The sequence below is a fragment of the Palaemon carinicauda genome, chromosome 1, assembly GCF_036898095.1.
Source record: "Palaemon carinicauda isolate YSFRI2023 chromosome 1, ASM3689809v2, whole genome shotgun sequence".
Classification (NCBI taxonomy): Eukaryota; Metazoa; Arthropoda; class Malacostraca; order Decapoda; family Palaemonidae; genus Palaemon; species Palaemon carinicauda.
Genome location: NC_090725.1, coordinates 318,378,060 through 318,399,731, shown reverse-complemented (window position 1 = coordinate 318,399,731; position 21,672 = coordinate 318,378,060). Strand labels below are relative to the sequence as shown.

General features: G+C 35.0%; 1 protein-coding gene across 1 annotated transcript in view; it reads left to right on the top strand.

Moving 5' to 3' along the window:
* Positions 1-1,310: 1,310 nt before the first annotated feature.
* LOC137658708 (major facilitator superfamily domain-containing protein 8-like) overlaps positions 1,311-21,672 on the top strand; it is a 62,631-nt gene continuing 42,269 nt past the window's right edge. Inside the window, exons 1-2 of the mRNA XM_068393708.1 lie at positions 1,311-1,478; positions 10,927-11,042. Of these exons, the coding sequence (XP_068249809.1) occupies positions 1,326-1,478; positions 10,927-11,042 (269 nt within the window). The 5' untranslated portion in view covers positions 1,311-1,325. The remainder of the gene's footprint in view (positions 1,479-10,926; positions 11,043-21,672) is intronic.

Here is a 21,672-nt window from a genome sequence, read left to right as displayed (position 1 = left end):
ACTGTAATTGTTCAATTGCTTACTTTCCTCTTAGTAAGGGAAGAAGAGAGACTTTAGCTATAGTTAGCAGCTCTTCTAGGAGAAGGACACTCCAAGTTCAAACAAATGTTCTCTAATCTTGGGTAGAGCCATAGCCTCTGTACCATGGTCTTCCACTGTCGTAGGTTAGAGTTCTCTTGCTTGAGGATACCCTCGGGCACACTATTCTATCTAATTTCTCCTCCTCTTGTTTGTTAAAGTTATTATAGTTTATATAGGAAATGTTCATTTTAATGTTGTTAATGTTCTTGAAATATTCTATTTTTCCTTGTTCCCTTTCCTCACTGGGCTAATTCCCCTGTCGGGGCCACTGGGCTTATAGCATCTTGCTTTTCCAACTAGGCTACTACTACTACTACTACTACTACTAATGATGATGATGATGATGATGATGATGATGATGATGCCATACTTGTGTCCCTTTTCTTGAATTTCACAGCATTTTTTTTATCCCGATGATGAATTTACGGATTTCCATCAACAGGGACCGCAGTGTCAGAGTTTAAGCTAAATTCCCTTTGATATTGAAAATTATCAGGCACTACAGGCCAAATACGTTTAGTCCATTTCCAGAGATCTCATTGCTATTTTCTTTGTTAATCAGGCTCTATATTATTATTATTATTATTATTATTATTATTATTATTATTATTATTATTATTATTATTATTGAGAAAATAACTAATCTCGTGAGCAATAGAAATTAATTTATATTCACATGTTTTATAGTTGATTTCCGTCCCGCTTTCATTCTGTAGTGGTAATTCGAAAACATTTGTCAGTTTAAACATGGTGGGACGGGGAGATAGTTGTTTTGTGACCTTTTAAGAAGTCTTTCATAATTGACCAAGTTATGATAAATGTGAAATCAAATTATTACCACCAGGCACACGTCAGTTATGAACCACTCTAGTACTACGTTCCTACTTTTTTTTTTTATTTTTATCAATTACTTGTGCCCTTGTCTTTCATTTATAGAATTCTGGGATCATTGCAAGTGGAAGATAATGATTTATTAATTTTCTTGATGATTTTTATACTATTATTATCATTATTATTCTTACTATTGCATTTTTGCTATTATTATTGTTATATCAATAATGAGTATTTCAGTAGGGAAATAAATATAATTTAACTTGATTTATTAACAGAATGAAATAAGAAAAGTGCAGAAAAAATATAGCCCATTTTAACTGCAGTAGCCCTATTGAGTTGCTGCATTTCGATTATCTTAATTTTTTTCTTTTCGTTTCTCTGTGCAACACAGAGATGGAACAGCAGTTCCCATGATGGAGGAAAAGGAAACTCCAACGTTGTTAGAGACGTTGGAGGAGAAGAGGGCCAGGCGTCGATCTCACTACGTCGTCTACTTCACCACCTTCATCGGTTCCGTTGGATTCTCCATCATACTGACAGGGGTCTGGCCTTACTTGCAACAGGTGAGTGTGTACTTTAGTCTTTGTACTTGCAAATAGCTACACGGGTATTTGTAGACTTTCATTATGTTAGTTTTTATTGTTTGTTTTACATATATTGTACATACTTTGTGTGTGTGTATATATATATATATATATATATATATATATATATATATATATATATATATATATATATATATATATTAGTTTTTATCAAATAACCGACAAATACACAAATATCGAATTCACCCTACCACGGGACTTCGAAACCATAGGAAAATTCCTTTAATGATAAATATTTCTTCCCAGGTATATATATATATATATATATATATATATATATATGTGAGTGTGTGTGTGTGTGTATGTATATATGTGAATATAAATAGTGTATATATTTTTTCAAATAAGTCGAAAATACACAAATATCGAATTCACTTTGCCACAGGATCCCAGAATCATAAGAAAATTCCTTTAAAGACATATTTCTGCCCGGGTATGAGGTAGGAATTTATTTCTGTTTGAGCACGATGTTGTGTTGATATTTATCCATATTGACTCATTAGGGGTAATTTGAATGAATTACTATCAATTGTGTCACCTGGTGGGCCGAGAAGTCGGGGAAAACTCGCTGGTAAGAGCCTGATGTCTCGCCAGGTAAATCCTGAACTGCAGATTAGCAGTTAGGTTCCGACTTCTTTTATGGCGTCTCGTGGCATGGTTGGAAGGGACCTGGCCTTTCATTAGAAGGGGCTAGCATTCGATCCCAAGTATGAGGTAGGTATATATATATATATATATATATATATATATATATATATATATATACCGTACATATATATACACACATATATATGTATATATATATATATATATATATATATATATATATATATATATATATATATATATAATATTTGTGCATGTGGTATGTGTTTATATACCTTTGAGGTCTTCGTACTTCTTTTGATAAGAGATGCTTATACAAAAATGGCGTTTGGAGTTTCTTGGAGGTCACATATCCAAATACTGACCAGACCCAGAGTTACTTAATTTTGTTGAACTTGTGACCAATAATTTAGAGAGAGAGAGAGAGAGAGAGAGAGAGAGAGAGAGAGAGAGAGAGAGAGAGAGAGAGAAGAGCTGTTTATCTTACATGTGTGAACAGTCATATATCAGTGTCTAATATTTTGCTATGTTTATTTTTAGTCCGATAAAGTTTTGTTTCAGAAAGTAAATCTAGAAAAATAATCAAAATAATCAATATCGTTAGGTGTATTTTCTTTCCCCACCTCCCCCTTGTCCAGCAAGTTGTTGAGCAGCCCCAGCTGGATATTATTTTTCATATGAATTTCTACATGTGCAATTCCTTGGCTTTCATTTTCCCAAAGTAGATGGTTAATTCTTAAGAATTTTTCCTCCTTCTTGCCCCTCCCACAGTCTTTGGATTTTCTGCTATCCCTTTCAAAATACGATTTCAGCAATATTTTGTGTTAGTAGGAACAAAGTTGGGCAGGCTAACAAGTTTTTCAGTCTGCAAGGTGAGGAAAGTGTATTCTACCAGTGAAGCTACTCATTGATTCTTGACACAGTTTTTTATTTATTTTTTTAATTTGTTCATTCATGTCAATTTCATGATTTTTTTTTTGCCAGTACTCTCATAGAAAATAACTAGGATCGAAAGTATCCATAACAATTCCAACATACCTAACAATTTTCTCAATCACTGTTACAAAATACCTAAATTATCCCAAGTGATCTCAATTACCTTAATCTACTGAAGAAAAGAATAAGTTTGTGAAGGCTAACACTTTATAATAACACAATATAAACAAGGACATTCAGTATAAGCCCACAACTAAAATTACATTTTGTGGTAAATGTGATTTGTGGGAAATTAATTTGGGAAAACCTTTCGTACAACAGACATTGAAAATCTTCCCCGGGGGAAATGAGCCTCATCGTTCAGAGCGTCATCAGAGAAATTGTATCTAATATCGTAGTTTGAATAAACAATAAAGACAAATTCTATGTCCAGATAATCAATTCTAAGTACTGGATTTGTCAGTACTAGTACCACCATAGTGCCCAGGCGTTACTTTGTCTCCGAAATAGTACACCCCCACTAAGGTGCAGAACAGTTAATCAAATTTGAATAAACAATATCGCAAGAGCGAAATTGAGCAACGGTGTATATGGTGTTAATTTACTCTAAATTCTGCCTACGGGCTTAAACTCAGAATGAGGATCTGTACACTTCGATATGTTCAAAAGGCGCTCACCTTGCTATATCAACATCATCTTTATTTAACTTACATCCTTCAATGATATGGTGGAGCAGGTAATGATTTTAAATTAACTCAGGGAGATATCCCAATAGCCTATACTTATACATCTTCAAAAAGGCTCCATACTCTCAACAATTAAGTAAATCAATAAAAGGGTAAAAGGACACGATTTAAACTAAATGTATTATACTTTTATTCCCGAAAATTTACAGCAATATTCAAGCGGTCATCTAAACATTAATCTCATAAATTCAAAGTGGGGAATAAGAGGGTTGGTCAGTAGAAAAATACGACACAAATGACTCGGTAATTAATGATAATACCGATTGAAAGGAGGTTTGTCAATTGCATCCAGAAACTTTAGACCTAATGTCTATTTGATTGTCTCAAAATTAAATTCAATAAAGTTAAAAGTTAGACATGTGGCAGTGACTTATTGAATGGAACTCAACATAATAAAGTTGCAAAGTAAACAAATTCATGAATTTACAACCAGTTATGCACGCACAGATCCTTGAATGTTTAAAGCCAGACAGTAATCTAAAATAAAAGATATCTAACTTAATTGGAGAAAGTGGCCCCTTTTAACCATTAACTCTCATGGTTAGTTTGTGCAACGCCAGTGTCTCAAAATGGCCGCGCCTTGAGGTCAAAGGTAATTTTCCTGATCTCGCCCTCTAAATACCATAATTTACAGCGAACCCAGAATAATGGGAAGCTTGGAGCTGCTCCGTCCTCTTCTCTGTATGTACAGACCACTTAAAGGGAAGATATTCGTGAGAGCAAGCTAGGAGTGAGTACAGGTGAACTGCCTTCGTGCCTGTCCACTTAGGCCTCTTGAAAGTGAATGGTTAATCTTTGGGGATGAATCATCAGACCTCACCTTTGGAACAGCAGAAAATCAAGAAGTGTAGTTCTCAGGCCTACGCATCTTGAAATACCATGTTGAGATTAGAACACAGTTTTTAATTTGTTTGTAGAAAGTAAGTTTTATGCAAGGTATCTATTTAGAATACAAAGATTAATTTGGCAGCTCCAGGGGAATATACATAAGAATAAACCAAGCTGTCTGTCATATATAATAATTGAATATTAAAAGTAAAAATCATTAAAGGCAGTGTATAGCAGACTATGAATTTCCTAGGCAATCAAACCTGCATTGGGGTCAGAGAAAAGAAAAGGAAATACACATAAAATGGTCCTATGCCTTCAGTCTCCGTAAACAAGCTCATTGAGCTCATTCATGAGAAAAGTACCATTGGGGAAATGGCTAGACCTGTACCTCGTCAGCCTATGTCTTTCTCAGAAAAGGAATATGCCTGTACATAAGAGTCCTCACCTTTATTAGGACTACTTTGGCCCCAGCTTGTATCTTCCACAGAGAAAGAATATGACCGTACCCAAAAGTCCTCATTTTTGTTACTCATGCCTTGGTGCCAGCTTGTGAAAGCGGGCTAGCAAAGATTGATCTTTTGGTCTATGAATCCAAAAAATTCAATTTCTTCTAGTCACTCTTTAAACTCCCTTACCTTCCTCTGGTGTATTATAAAAAGGTGTTCAGTCCAAATAATGCAGAAATTAGGCTCCTACTGATAGACCCCTCATTTTGCAAATTGGCAAACCACCTCAGCTGGGGGAGCTTCTAGCAGAAAGGAATCTCTCCTTCCAAACCAAAGGCCATAAAGTTAGCTTCCATTGCCCTTTTCCTGTTGGCAATAATGAGCTTAGTCTCCTCTGGAGTTTCATCAGAAATTTTCTTATTAAATTTTTGAAAGGGTAGTAAGACACTGGGTTTATGTAGTAGGTTGGCCAGGGCACCAGCCACCCGTTGAGATATCACCACTAGAGAGTTATGGGGTCTTTTGACTGGTCAGACAGTACTACATTGGATCCTTCTCTCTGGTTACGGTTCATTTTCCCTTTGCCTACACACACACAGAATAGTTTGGCCTATTCTTTACATATTCTCCTCTGTCCTCATACACCTGACAACACTGAGATTACAACCAATTCTTTTTCTCTCTAGGGGTTAAATACTGCACTTTAATTGTTCAGTGGCCACTTTCGTGTTGACAAGGGTAGAAGAGGCTCTTTGGCTATGATAAGCAGCTCTTCTAGGAGAAGGGCACTCTAAAATCAAGCCATTGTTCTCTAGTCTTGGGTAGTGCCATAGCCTCTGTACCATGGTCTTCCACTGTCTTAGGTTAGTGTTCTCTTGATTAAGGGTACACTCGGGCATACTATTTTATCCTATTTCTCTTCCTCTTGTTTTGTTAAAGTTTGTATAGTTTGTATAGGAGATATTTATTTTAATGTTGTTACTCTTCTTGAGATATTTTATTTTTCCTTGTTTCCTTTCCTCACTGGGCTATTTTCCCTGTTGGAGCTACTGGGCTTGTAGCATTCTGCTTTTCCAACTAGGGTTGTAGTCTTTTCACTACAGGATTTACTCAAAAGCAATCTCTCCTTAAAAAACAAATTGTTTTGGAAACCTTTTTTTTTCCTCTTCTCAAAAAGCACGGTTGAGAAGCAGTGAGAAAATGAGACAGGTAGGTTGGCCATTGATCCCAGGCTTAATCATGGGTGTTTCCCAATTGAGATCCAGACAAAGTCCTCAATTCTCTTCATTCAAGCATTAACATTAGTCAAGACCCTTTCAGTCATCTTCCCAGTCTTCATCCAGGAGATGAAGGAAAAAAAGGGATGGGCATGAGGCTAATGAGATTGATGTTCTCTTCTTATGCTGCTGAAAGTTGAGGTTGCCTGTGATGCCATAGACCATTATAGAGAGACAAAAAGTGGTTAACTCCATGGAGTAAGATCTGTGGGACAGATTTTACTGGCTTCCCTTCCAAGATTGATGTCTTCCCTTGAATCTCACACTGATCCAGTTTCCAACTTTCTTTACAGGATCTCTAAAATATTGCACCCTATTTACAGAGGTCCAAGGGATGACAGAAAAGGATGTATAGTATTGTAAATAGTTGAAGAAGGCCTCTGGCGTCTACATTTGGTCTTTTATTTTGTGCAGTGAAAGCTACAGGAGGCTGGAAACAAGTCCTTTCTGAAATGGTTCATTTGCTTAACTAGGTTCAAGATGGAAACCAACTGTAAAGTGTTGACTTTTATCAGAAATAGTGACATGATTCTTTTGGTAGATTTGAATGATGCATATTTGAAGATACCCATCAACTAAAACTCTCCAAATTACCACCACTTTGCTATTGGACAGTCTTTCAGCTCAGAACTTTGTGCTTTGAATGGTCGAGTCTGTCTACAGTCATGCAGTTGTCACACAAGTGTTCACTCTAGTGTCTTACTGGGTCCATCTGTTTGGGATCTGTCTCCTTCAATATCTTGATTACTAGCTTTCCCTGGTGTCTTGCAAGGAGCAATTTCTCTCTGACCAGAACCAACTTCTCTTGTTTTTGCTGTGATCTGAGGATTGCTGTGAAGTGGGATAAGTCTGAGTGCCTGCTGAAGCTGCAGACAGGTACCTGTATATGATGCTACATATGGTAGTGCCAGGCAACAAATTAATGGTTGTAATAATGCAGTTTTTATAAATTGATAAAAAAAAAACCAGTTCATTTCAGCTTTGGAAGATTGTTCTGGTGACCTGGCTTCCTAAAAAAAGCTAATTCCACATATGAGAATCCTTCTTCAATCACTCCTGTGACACATGAAGGAGCACTGGGGATAATTAGTCAATTCCTTGATATTCTATATTCCTATTTGCCAGGTATTGGTGGAAAATCTGACAGGAATCTCCTTGTGGATGTTCTTCTGAACATTTGTCCTTCGTAGATGGTCATATTCTTGAATGAATCAAAGGAGGGGTGACACATTGCATTAATTACCTTGTTTGATGACAACACAATTATAGGAGTATACATCAGTAAACAGGGCGGAGTTGTATTTTCCTTCCTACATGAGTTGGCAAAGTAGGTTAAAGAATGGATGATTTACTAGTACTATTACAGGATGCTGGAATATACTAGAAGATTGGCTTGGTTTAGTAGGGCAGGTAGTAAATACAGTGGACTCTACAACTTGGAGTAACAAGAAAGCTTCTAGGGAATTTTATAATCAAATTGTTTATCAAACTGCCCCCACTGTTATGTTCATCCATGCTAGATTCAAAGACCACAATGGAAGATGCATACTGCCATCCATAGGACAATATTACCGTCTATCCCTTACTATTCTTCAATCTTTTTCACCAGTGATCATTTTGTACTGTCCACCTCCTTCCTCAGGATAACCCTGATTGCTCTTCATTTGTAAAAGACTTGACTGGTATCACCAGCTATTGAACTGCTCTTGTTGAGGTGTCTTGTGAGTTATATGTGTGGCACACTGTACTGCAACAGCCATTTCTATTAAAATACTACCACTCTATGAAGGCCCTTGCCCTTCAGAAATGGAGACTATCCAGTGTATCCTACAAGACAGTTTTTCTTTTCTCTTTGGGCATCATAAGAGATGTTAGGCACTATCTGATATTCCACAGCAGATATATGCCAAGTTAAGTGGGCCCTCTTTTGTAGTTGGTGTCATGAAAGGGACTTATCTCCTATCAGAGCCACCATTCAGCAAGTTGCAGTTTTCCGAGTTTAATTCCGATTAGACAAGCTCCTTTCTGTGTCTAGGTTATGATCAGCCCTTACCTAGGTATAACAATTAAATACCTTAGACCTCTGTCCCTCATTAGAGGACAGTTTTGGTCATTTCATGTAGTAAGGTCTCCATAGTAGCATGCGTGTCTTGTCTTTAGTAATCTCACCCTGTCCCCATTTGAACCCATGAAAAAAAGCTGTGGACAGAGAATTAATCTGCAAGACTATTATTATTAATATTATTATTATTATTAGTAGTAGTAGTAGTAATATTATTATAACTTGGTAAGCTACAACCCTAGTTGGAAAAGTAGGATATTATAATCCCAGGGGTTCCAACAAGGAAAATAGCCCTGTGAGGAAAGGAAACAAGGAAATAAGAGAAGTAATTAACAATTAAAATAGAACATTATAAGAACAGTAACAACATCAAAATAAATATTTCATATATAAACTATAAAATCTTCAACAAAACAAAAAAAGAGAAACAAGACAGAACAGCATTCCAGAGTGTACCCTCAAGCAAGAGAACTCTAACCCAAGGCAGGGGAAGACCATGGTACAGAGGCTGTGGCACTACCCAAGACTAGAGAACAGTCGTTTAATTTTGGAGTGTCCTTCTCCTAGAAGAGCTGCTTACCATAGCTAAGGAGTCTCTTCTACCCTTACCAAGAGGAAAGGTGCCACTGAACAATTACAGTGCAGTACTTAACCCCTTGAGAGAAGAATTGTTTGGTAATCTCCGTGTTGTCAGGTGTATAAGGAGAGAGGAGAATAAGTAAAGAATAGGCCAGACTAATTGGTGTGTGTGTAGGCAAAGGGAAAATTAACCGTAACCAGAGAGAAGTATCCAACGTAGTACCATCTGATCTGTCAAAGGACCCAATAACTCTCGAGTGATAGTATCTCAATGGGTGGCTGGTTCCCTGGCCAACCTATTACTTACTAGCATACCTGCTTAACATATCATCAGTAAAGAGAGTGGGTGATTTGCATGGCTTATTGGAGATGTTTATGATTCTCTCCCATTTCACAGTTTTTAACCCTTTGTTAGAGATTTGAGTCCTTTCTTTTATACTCTCCCAAAGAGATTTTGTTGTTTATGATTCCAATGAGATGATGATGTTCCCAGCTATGTCCTTACGGTTGTTATCTGCTTAGAATGTCGATGACTCCTTTATACAGGCAAGCATAAGAAAGAAGGAACCAAGAATCCCATCTCTCTGTGGCTGTGGGCAGAAAATAAATAACTGTGCATCTCAGATTAGGTGTTAGCAGGTAGCAGAGTATTAAAGCTCACAAAGTCAGATCCATCATCCCTTCCTTGCATTCTGAAAGAACTGCTCGGTAGCACAGGTATTAATGGCAAGTATCTGATGATGCCAGACTACTTTTACCTCCTCCTACCTTAGGAACATAACCCAGAAGTCAATGAATCCATTCTCTATATGACCTTTGGTGGCTTCTCAAAATGACGTGTAAAAACACGACCTACTCCTGGACAGAATAGCATCTCATTTAATTGTACATTAGTGAACTTTTGATGAACACTGGTTTCCTCTATTGCTGTCTCCTTCCAACTCGCAGCCAGAGTAAGTATACTTGACATACTGTGCTAGCCATATGTTTGAGAAAGGAATGGGACTCCCTTCGTTCTTCCTCTAAAAAGGGAGGGTAGCTATTGCAATCAGTAGGGCATGGGTATAGGGATAGGTATGGGGATTTATGGATATGCTACCATCTGAGCAGTTGTATTCATACTATAAATTCATCAGGTTCTTCAGATATCTCCTGGAGTTTTGTCTCATATATATAAAGTTCTGGCTGTAAAAACTGTGTAATCTCACATCACATATACCAGGTCAAACGAACACAATCCAGCCTGTTTATGGACAATACCTTCCAACAAAAAAGAGATTGTTCACAAAAGCAGCATCAGGTTTGTATCCTTGATGGAGCAAATTATAAATCTAGTAAGGGATTTTTATTTTCATAGAATACAAACCCATAGTCTTTAATCATATACCGGTACTCGAAACCAACCCCATTTTCATGTTACTAGTGCTGAAAGAAGAATGAAGTTGCCAGTTTTTGGTTTGTTATTAGGGAAAGTGCAAATCACGAGCTGGATTTGAAATTTTACAAAGGAATTACAAATAAATGAAAGCTTACATAAGTATATGAACCAGACTGATGATATTGAGCAGATTGGGCTGGCATTAGACACAAAATCAGTTCATACGATGTAGGCTACGTGAAGTGAATGTTTATCTGTTATGGACATGTGAAGATTTAATAAATTAATTTGTCCATTGAATTATTGATTTTTTTTTATATGTACTTTTGAATTTAGATTTTCTCATTTCTATTTCGATTTTTACATGCATCAACTTTCCATATGATATATATTTTTCAATACCATCATTTATTTTGGGTATTACTTTTTTTAGGATTCCCTTGTTATTTTTTGAGATCTTGAGTGCTTACTTCCATTTATTGTCTGTTTTGTAAATTTATTCATTTAGTTATATACTTATGCACATATTTTGTATTTACCCTCAGCTGGATTCTAGCGTATCAAAAGAGTTCTTGGGATGGGTGATTGCAGCTAATCCACTGGGACAAATGCTTGCCTCACCTATCTTAGGTCTATGGGCCAATAAAGCAAGATCGAGTAGGTGAGTCTTTTTCATTCTTTCTTGAATTTTGTATATATATATATATATATATATATATATATATATATATATATATGTATATATATATATATATATATATATATATATATATATATATGTATATATATATAAATAAGTATATATATATATATATATATATATATATATATATATATATGTATATATATACATATATATATATATATATATATATATATATATATATATATATATATATGTACACATACACACACAAACACACACACACACACATATATATATATATATATATAGAAATACACACATATACTGTGTATATATATATACATATATATAAATATATATATATATATATATATATATATATATATATATATATATATATATATATATATATGTATATATATATATATGTATTGTATATATGTATATATGTATATACACACACACACATATATATATATATATATATACTGCATATATACATATATATACAAATACATATATATATATATATATATATATATATATATATATATATATATAAATGTATTAGAAAAAATAAACATAAGATTGATAAATACATGTATAGTTACATACATACAACCAAACATACAGGTAAATTTCACTGCAAAGACCTACATTCGGCCCTGAACGGGTACGAGATAGTTGAGATACCCCCTAAAAACTTCTCCGTGCCCTTGGACTTGGTATTGACCGTCTCGATTGACACCATAAATGCTATAAATTGGCTTATAAAACTCGGTCAGCGGTTTGACCATTTTCCATAGAACGACAGTACTCTGTCAAGGCTGTCGAAGTCGAACATCAAAAAGTTTGACTAGTTTATTGTTGCATTATTGGATCGAACGATGGTACTCGTCCACATTAGATGTTGTCTTTAGATCTGTTTGCAACGCTACATGACCTTTCACAGATAAACACGGATCATATTTTTACTGCAACCTTAGCCAAATTTGTTAGTGTCGGTGACAGATATTATTAGAAATGTGTCCCTACCTTAATTACTAATACTAGATAATCACTATACAATATATTATGCTGACAGCGACCTTTCAGCGGTAGCTAGCGAGCAGACTTCAATCTGTCACAGACTGTCCCGCGACCAGTTGAAGGCTTTTTTATCATCACGTGATAGCCACATGACTTCCTCCCATACGGTAGTGACTGACCTCTAGTGGTTTCGACCAAAGTAGCATAGGGAATAAAGACTGGAATACCCTCTCGCATTTCCACTAGTTTCACCTTGTCACATATGCAAAAATCTCCTTCTCTCTCTCTCTCTCTCTCTCTCTCTCTCTCTCTCTCTCTCTCTCTCTCTCTCTCTCTCTCTCTCTCTCTCTCATAAAATGTATGATTATATAAAGAAGGCACGAAAACATTGTATGGGTGTTTTTTGTTTTTTTTTCAACCCTATAAACCTTGCAGATTTTGCTGAGCTTTTGGGAGAAACATACATACCATATTCGCATATACATTCCACACATCACATGATAATAAAAGAGGCTTTAAATGTAAACATTCTTTTGCAATATTATTATTTTATATTAAAACTAACCACACAACACACATACACACGCATATATATATATATATATATATATATATATATATATATATATATATATATATATATACACACATATATATACATACATATAGATAGATAGATAAATGGATAGATAATATTTACATATATAAATACAATATGATATACACAAGTATATATATATACATATATATATATATATATATATATATATATATATATATATATATATATATATATATATATATATATATATATATATATTTGTGTTTATATCTGTAAATATAATATGTATATGTGTGTATATATAAGGTATTTATTTATTCATACACATATTCAGACAGGCATATTCAACGAGATATCACCGCAAGGATTGAAATTCGGATATGCAAAAGATATAACTAGTTTTGGATCCATTAAATTGCCTTATTCTCCCTAAAACAAAATCAGAAATCACCATGACTGAATTGAACGTATATTGTTACATATGAAGTTTAGCCTTGAAAGCAAGTTTGTTTCATATGCAGATGATGCTACTTTCTTTGCATCTATTCCATCTCCTTATAACGTATGGTTGCCGAACCCTTTAGTTGAGATGTAGCTAAAATTAGTGCATGGTACAAATTATAGGGGAATTAGGTTGAACCCTAACCTCATGATTGTAATTATTCTAGGACAGTGGCTATGTTGTATTTTTGGTTATGTATATATATAACTGAATGTGGTTTCGTGAGATGGCAATTTGTTGTAAATGGAGTTTAAATTCGCCATGGCTTTTTAGTTAGTTGACACGAAGTTTATGTAAGTACAATTTCATTTCTGTATGTATGTCCTTGTTTTGAATTCAGCCTACATAAACATATCATGTCGTTCGCGCTATTTTCGAGGATTTTTGTTAGGTAGATGGAAAAAACTTTATCTTTGTAGTTCATCTATGTTTTACCATTTATGAAGGTTTCATTTAGTTCTTTTCACTAGTTACCGTGCTCATTGCTGACGAGGATATGCTGTACAATTTTGTCTGCAAGTGAGTTTGCCTTCAGAAGGAGCAATTTGAGAGGGCACTTCAGTCATTCACTCCTAGTTGTTGATGGAGGCTTTCACGGAAATGGTGTTTTTAATACCAGTTCGCTCTTTTCTCCTTGGCATCCAGGGAGAGGGAAATATTCATTATATTCTACTTAAGTAAAGTTTATCTTGGAGGCTTCAATTATTCGTTGTCTTATTTCTTAAGATTATCTCCTTCACTTCCATTGTGGCATCGACAAGCATCATCCCCCTCCCCAGCAAAGAAAGTGGCAGTTATTTTCCAGTGCCATGGAAAATATTGGCAAAAGGAAAATAAAAAGGGGGTTCCTTCTAATTCCATCTACCTATTGATATGAATAGTCTTCAGGGTAAATAAAAAGTTACCTTCGTACATAACTCCAGAAGGTTTTATATGCCTTCCTTTTGGAGTGTTCAACTGGGTAGTGTCATCGAACGTGATGATTTCATCTAAAATTTAATGGTGTAGTCTGTACATACGTTCATGATTAGGGACTCGACGTCCAAGAGAGCTCTTTGCCGGTTCATATGGTTTTAGCTGCGTGGGATTAGCAAAATGAATTAATTCAATCCTTTTTAACCCTAAAAGAGATTATTTGGCAAATAATGTAACCGGATTTATGGTTCGTAATATTTCTGAGATTTTTTTTTTTTCTGTTAGGTTGTCGTCTCTGAACTTGTTGATGCCTTCACTGGCAGTGGTTATTATGCTACTGACTTAAATTAAAGAGTCTTCTCTGGGATATTAAGGATTGCTTAAAGTTGGAGATTTTCTGGAAGGATTCCGTCATTCACCTTATATATTCATCTTTAGGAAATCTGACTTGTGAAGCAATCATATTTGTGACCGTTTCCATTTTGCCGAAATTGTTTGACAGTATTTTTTTTCTGTTCCCTTTTGACTATGAAGCTGTTAAAGGATACTTGTTGAGCAAACATCAGTGATTAAAGGATACCTGTTGAGCAATATCTGTAATCAAAGGATACTTGTTGAGCAGACATCTGCAATTAAAGAAGCCTTGAAATCTTCAAATATGTATCTTGCCATCTCATAAAGTTTTGATTAATTTATGAGGACCTCGATCAGCAAACATTAAGATGTAGGCCAGCTTCACAACGAAGTATTCAAGGCTAGAAGGTTACATCATAAAGGTTCCTTACAATTGGAATAATTTAAGTAAAGATCTTGTCAACAATTGACCCAACTGGAATAACAGTGTTATACCTTGTAGACATCGTAAACGCCTGAAAATTGGGGTGCTCTTCGACAAAATGCAATGGCTTGAGAGAGGAAAGGAAAAATGATCAACTACTGAATAATTTAAGCTTCCTTTAAGTCTTCAAACTGACAATAGGTTCCTCTCTAAGCCTTGAGGTAGAGTCTCCCCCAAGAAGTCGTCGATATAACTAAAAATATAATTTTATATTGTTCCTTCTTACATAGTAGTTTTTAGATTACATGAAATGTATCCTTTTTATCGATTTCAAATGATAGTAACTACATGGAAAACAAAAACGAAAAGTCATTACCACCAATGAAAAAGTTCTCAAGGAATTACTTCTTATTCTAAGTTTAAGGTAATAAAGAGCTATGACTCATAATGCCAACACTATCTTCACCTACCCATCACCCAAATTGAACTTTTTCATAAATTCACCTCCTTAAGGATTTTTTTCTTTTTCTATAAAGTTTCCTGTGAGGATTACCTCTAAATTTTTATCATGCACCATATTTTTTCGCTCAACTTATTTTTGACTGCCTTGTATGTCCTCATTTATTTTGCAACTTTTTCATTTTACAACATAATCAATTCTCGTTACTTCCTTCATTCAATAAATTCATTATTCCACCAATTACTGTATATATCAACTTTTCCAACACTATGCTACCAAATAAATTAAATAAACTCATCCCGCGTTATTTTTCTTAAACCATATTCTGTTTGACATCCAAATTTTATTTTGTTAATTCTATTAGATATCTTTATTGAAAAAAGAAATGTCCAATGAGCTTTTCCCCTTAAGAAGCGAGTGCCAATGGTGAAAAAAAAAAATAAAAAAGTCAATGTCACATTAATTCTTTACTTGCTTCATACATTTGCCTAGTTGAATCAATTCATGACAAACCCCTTTACGCACACAGCTGTTTATACCAATCATGCTCGTACTCGCGAGTCATAGATATTACAGTATTAAGGATCTTCTTTTACATCGTTTTTCACGCTATCTATCCAGCACTTCCTCGGCCTTCATCCCCTTCTACCTCTATTCAAGCGCTGCAGACAAGCGTGACTGAAACTTATCAAGGAAGCTAATATAAAATGTTGGAATGAAAGGTGAGGAACGAAAATGCCATAATACAGTTTTGATTAATACACTTTCATTAACTTAATGTCGGCTTTTCTTTCCAATTTAACGACTCCTCCTAAATACCCAAGACAAAGATCTTAGGCTTTCCTTAAGTTATTGTTTTATATGCAGTATATATATATATATATATATATATATATATATATGTATATATATATATATATATATATATATATATATATATATATATATATATATATATATATATATATATATATATATATATGTGTGTGTGTGTGTGTGTTTGTGTATAAATACATACATACATACATACAAGCAAACATTTATATATATATATATATATATATATATATATATATATATATACGCAACCGATTAAAAAGGACGGTTAGATATTTAGATATACACACACGCACACAAAGATTCAACCCTTTCGACACCTCCTCCCTCGCCCGCTTTCCTAATTACATCACGGCTACTACCTCCCCATCCTACACGAGGGTCGGAGAGAGACCAGTAGTCATACGTTTGGTAATGCCGCTAAGCGTGACCTGAAATATATTACATAAATATATGTATATATATATGTATATATATGAATATATATATACATACAGTGGAACCTCTACACACGAACGTATCTACATCCGAATTTTCCAACATCCGAAGTAAATTCGAGCAATTTTTTGACTCTACACCCGAATTTTATTTCCACACACGAAGTAAGCTATATTCGTCGTACCGGTTGTATCCGAATTTTTCGACGCGCGAAGTATAATTCGAACACATTCCTACTCTACTCCCGAATTTTTTTTCGACACCAGAAGTAAACAATACCCGTGCACGTAGATGGTACTCATAGCGCCGGATGTATTTCTTATTTCCGCTGATAGAAGGCAGCATTTCTACCTCGGAGGGACCCTCAATTAGCGTGGCTTGGGACATTCCTCTGTTCTCGTCGGCTTCGTGTGGTTGTGCCCTGTGCTTTCTGCTATTAACTGTTTTAATCGTGATTTTTTACGTTCATCCTTTTACAGTATTTTACGTAAATCATGGGTCCTAAAAGGCTTAGTTTCGCAAGTGGTAATGGTAGTGGTGAGAAAAGGAATAAGGAAATGCTTTCTTTAGAAGTAAAGCAAGGAATTATTGAAAAGTGAACTTGCAATAGGTTCGGCGCAAATAAAAGAGGTGTTAGGAAAATATCAGGACGTGGTCGACTTAATCGACAAATACCATCCAAAGAAATTGCAGGTTTGTTGTGTAGTTGAGCAGTTTGATGATGTTTCCCTAACTTATTTTCGAAACATTCTGAAAAGCTGTACCAAGTAACTTTCTATCGATAGCTTCTTTAAAAAACTACAAAGCGAACTCGTGATGAAGAGGATGGAAGTGATTGAAAGAAAACGGCAAAGAGTGAAGAGAAAAAAATTCAATCAATTTTAAGAGGAGAGAGTGAAAGTGATTAAAATTAATCATCAAAAAGAAAAAAAGGAAATGTAAAAAAAAAATATAAAATATGAAAATAAAAAAAATAAATAATCTAAGTTAGGTTAAAGTTCACTTAGTGTAAGTTAGAATAAGTTACGGTAGTGTACGTTTATCGTAGTCAACCACCTCTCTACCTCCTCGCCGCCCGTCCGTCTCCTCTCAGCGTAGCAAGACCAACAACACCTGCGCTGGACTTTCTAAGGTAAAGTAACGCTAAAAACCCGTTTCTTATTTATTATTTCTTGATCATTATTCTTTTTTACATGTCTATTATCTAATTTAGAGTGCATATTGTCATGTGTAATTATGTGCAGTAATTTATTAATGAGTTATCATAGGTTTTTGGGCTCAACCACGGATTAATCCTATTTCAATGTATTCTTATGGGAAAATTCGTTTCTACATCCTAACATTTTCTACATCCGAAGTCGGTTGTGGAACGGATTAAATTCGTATGTAGAGGTACCACTGTATATGTATATATATAAACATATATATATATATATATATATATATATATATATATATATATATATATATATATATATATATATATATATATATGTGTTTGTGTGTGTGTGTGTGTAACCAAACTCGCTAGGTATTACATAGGGGATATATATATATATATATATATATATATATATATATATATATATATATATATATATATATATATATATATGATAAATTTTGCACATTTTTACGTGTTTTTCATATTCAAATAAGCCATATATATTTTTGATACATTAATGTCTGGATTCTCTTAACAACCTCGGGATCAGAGCCCCAGGCGAAATCACACAAAGACAAGAGCTTGGCTCCGGCCGGGAATCGAACCCTGGTCGGCAAGCTTGTATAGACAGTGACTAAGCCACTTGGCCACGAAGAAAGATAAAAGTCAATGACAATTCTTCTGTACTTATACCTGTCGAATTCAGGTATTTTGTACTTAGAATTGAAATCAACCCATCTTCACCATCGTAGCCAATTGGTAGTTTGTTACTTGGCATTCAATTAATGATAAATTTTGCACATTTTTATGTGTTTTTCATATTAAAATAAGCCATATATATTTTAGATACATTAATGTCTGGATTCTCTTAACGACCTCGGGATCAGAGCCCCAGGCGAAATCACACAAAGACAAGAGCTTGGCTCCGGCCGGGAATCGAACCCTGGTCGGCAAGCTTGTATAGACAGTGACTAAGCCACTTGGCCACGAAGAAAGATAAAAGTCAATGACAATTCTTCTGTACTTATACCTGTCGAATTCAGGTATTTTGTACTTAGAATTGAAATCAACCCATCTTCACCATCGTAGCCAATTGGTAGTTTGTTACTTGGCATTCAATTAATGATAAATTTTGCGCATTTTTACGTGTTTTTCATATTCAAATAAGCCATATATATTTTTGATACATTAATGTCTGGATTCTCTTAACGACCTCGGGATCAGAGCCCCAGGCGAAATCACACAAAGACAAGAGCTTGGCTCCGGCCGGGAATCGAACCCTGGTCGGCAAGCTTGTATAGACAGTGACTAAGCCACTTGGCCACGAAGAAAGATAAAAGTCAATGACAATTCTTCTGTACTTATACCTGTCGAATTCAGGTATTTTGTACTTAGAATTGAAATCAACCCATCTTCACCATCGTAGCCAATTGGTAGTTTGTTACTTGGCATTCAATTAATGATAAATTTTGCGCATTTTTACGTGTTTTTCATATTCAAATAAGCCATATATATTTTTGATACATTAATGTCTGGATTCTCTTAACGACCTCGGGATCAGAGCCCCAGGCGAAATCACACAAAGACAAGAGCTTGGCTCCGGCCGGGAATCGAACCCTGGTCGGCAAGCTTGTATAGACAGTGACTAAGCCACTTGGCCACGAAGAAAGATAAAAGTCAATGACAATTCTTCTGTACTTATACCTGTCGAATTCAGGTATTTTGTACTTAGAATTGAAATCAACCCATCTTCACCATCGTAGCCAATTGGTAGTTTGTTACTTGGCATTCAATTAATGATAAATTTTGCAAATTTTTACGTGTTTTTCATATTCAAATAAGCCATATATATTTTTGATACATTAATGTCTGGATTCTCTTAACGACCTCGGGATCAGAGCCCCAGGCGAAATCACACAAAGACAAGAGCTTGGCTCCGGCCGGGAATCGAACCCTGGTCGGCAAGCTTGTATAGACAGTGACTAAGCCACTTGGCCACGAAGAAAGATAAAAGTCAATGACAATTCTTCTGTACTTATACCTGTCGAATTCAGGTATTTTGTACTTAGAATTGAAATCAACCCATCTTCACCATCGTAGCCAATTGGTAGTTTGTTACTTGGCATTCAATTAATGATAAATTTTGCGCATTTTTACGTGTTTTTCATATTCAAATAAGCCATATATATTTTTGATACATTAATGTCTGGATTCTCTTAACGACCTCGGGATCAGAGCCCCAGGCGAAATCACACAAAGACAAGAGCTTGGCTCCGGCCGGGAATCGAACCCTGGTCGGCAAGCTTGTATAGACAGTGACTAAGCCACTTGGCCACGAAGAAAGATAAAAGTCAATGACAATTCTTCTGTACTTATACCTGTCGAATTCAGGTATTTTGTACTTAGAATTGAAATCAACCTATCTTCACCATCGTAGCCAATTGGTAGTTTGTTACTTGGCATTCAATTAATGATAAATTTTGCACATTTTTACGTGTTTTTCATATTCAAATAAGCCATATATATTTTTGATACATTAATGTCTGGATTCTCTTAACGACCTCGGGATTAGAGCCCCAGGCGAAATACATATATACAGTATAGATATAAATGCATATGTATATATATATATATATATATATATATATATATATATATATATATATATATATATATATATATATATATATATATATATATATATACTGTATATATTGTATGGTCGATAGAAGGGAAATATGAAGAGTATTTAAAGTTTATTGTATAATTGATAAGTTGTTTAGATTAATCTAAAGTTTTTATGAAGGAAGTTTTGTTGGTTTGAGAAAGGATGCAGGCGACAATTAGTGGTATATGAAAATTATTTATGAATGGTATGTGGAATTGTTATTCTTGGCAAATAAGATGAACTATGAATATGCAAAGTAACGTAATCAGAGTAAGTGGATACGGGAAAGAATAAGTAAAAATTGTTTGTAAGTATTTTAGAAGAACGGGGCTGGTTGATTTATAAAAGTGCTTCCGAATTATTATAATGGATGATGGCAAGAGGAAAGAGAGGTGGGTTACAGAATAGAAATAACAGGGATAGCACGATGTATGCTAAACATAGATAAGAGACTGAGTTGTTTGTGGATTGCTGAACCAAATCTCCTCTATAAAAGTGCTGTTTGGAAGGTGAGTGCAATTGAAAAAAAGGTTGGAGCCGTATAGAGATGAGCTGTTTGTGTAATATAAGTGATGTAGTAAGAATTGGGCGGGCGACAAATGAGGAAATATAAAGAAGCTGAAAAAGCAGATTATCATAGGTATAAGGCTGGATCAGCATATTTTCAGGGTGTTCGGTCATGTGAAAAGATTGTTTGACAATAAACGAGTACACCATTCAGAAGTGTTAGAAAGTGAAAGGAGAAGATCATGAGATATGCATTGGAAATGAATGTCCCTAATTTCCAATAAGTGCCCAAGTGCTTGCAAGATAAGGTTGAATGCCCCAAATGTGTGTGAAGCAGTTGAATGGCCCTGATAACCAATAAGCTTTCAAGTGCTTGCGAAATAGTGTTGAATGGCCCTGATATCCAATAAGTAATCGAGTGTTAGCGAGATGGGGTTGATTGGTTCTGATATTCAATAAGTGTTCGAGTGCTTACTAGATAGAGTTGAATGGCCCTGATATCTAATAAGTGTTCGAGTGTTTGCGAGATAGGGTAGAATGGCCCTGATATCCAATAAGTGTTCGAGTGTTTGCAAGTTAGGGTTGAATGGCCCTGATATCCAATAAGTGTTCGAGTGTTTGTGAGATAGGGTTGAATGACCCTGATATCCAATAAGTGTTCGAGTGTTTGCAAGTTAGGGTTGAATGGCCCTGATATTCAATAAGTGTTCGAGTGTTTGCGAGATAGGGTTTAATAGCCCTGATATCCAATAAGTGTTCGAGTGCTTGCGAGATAGGGTTGAAT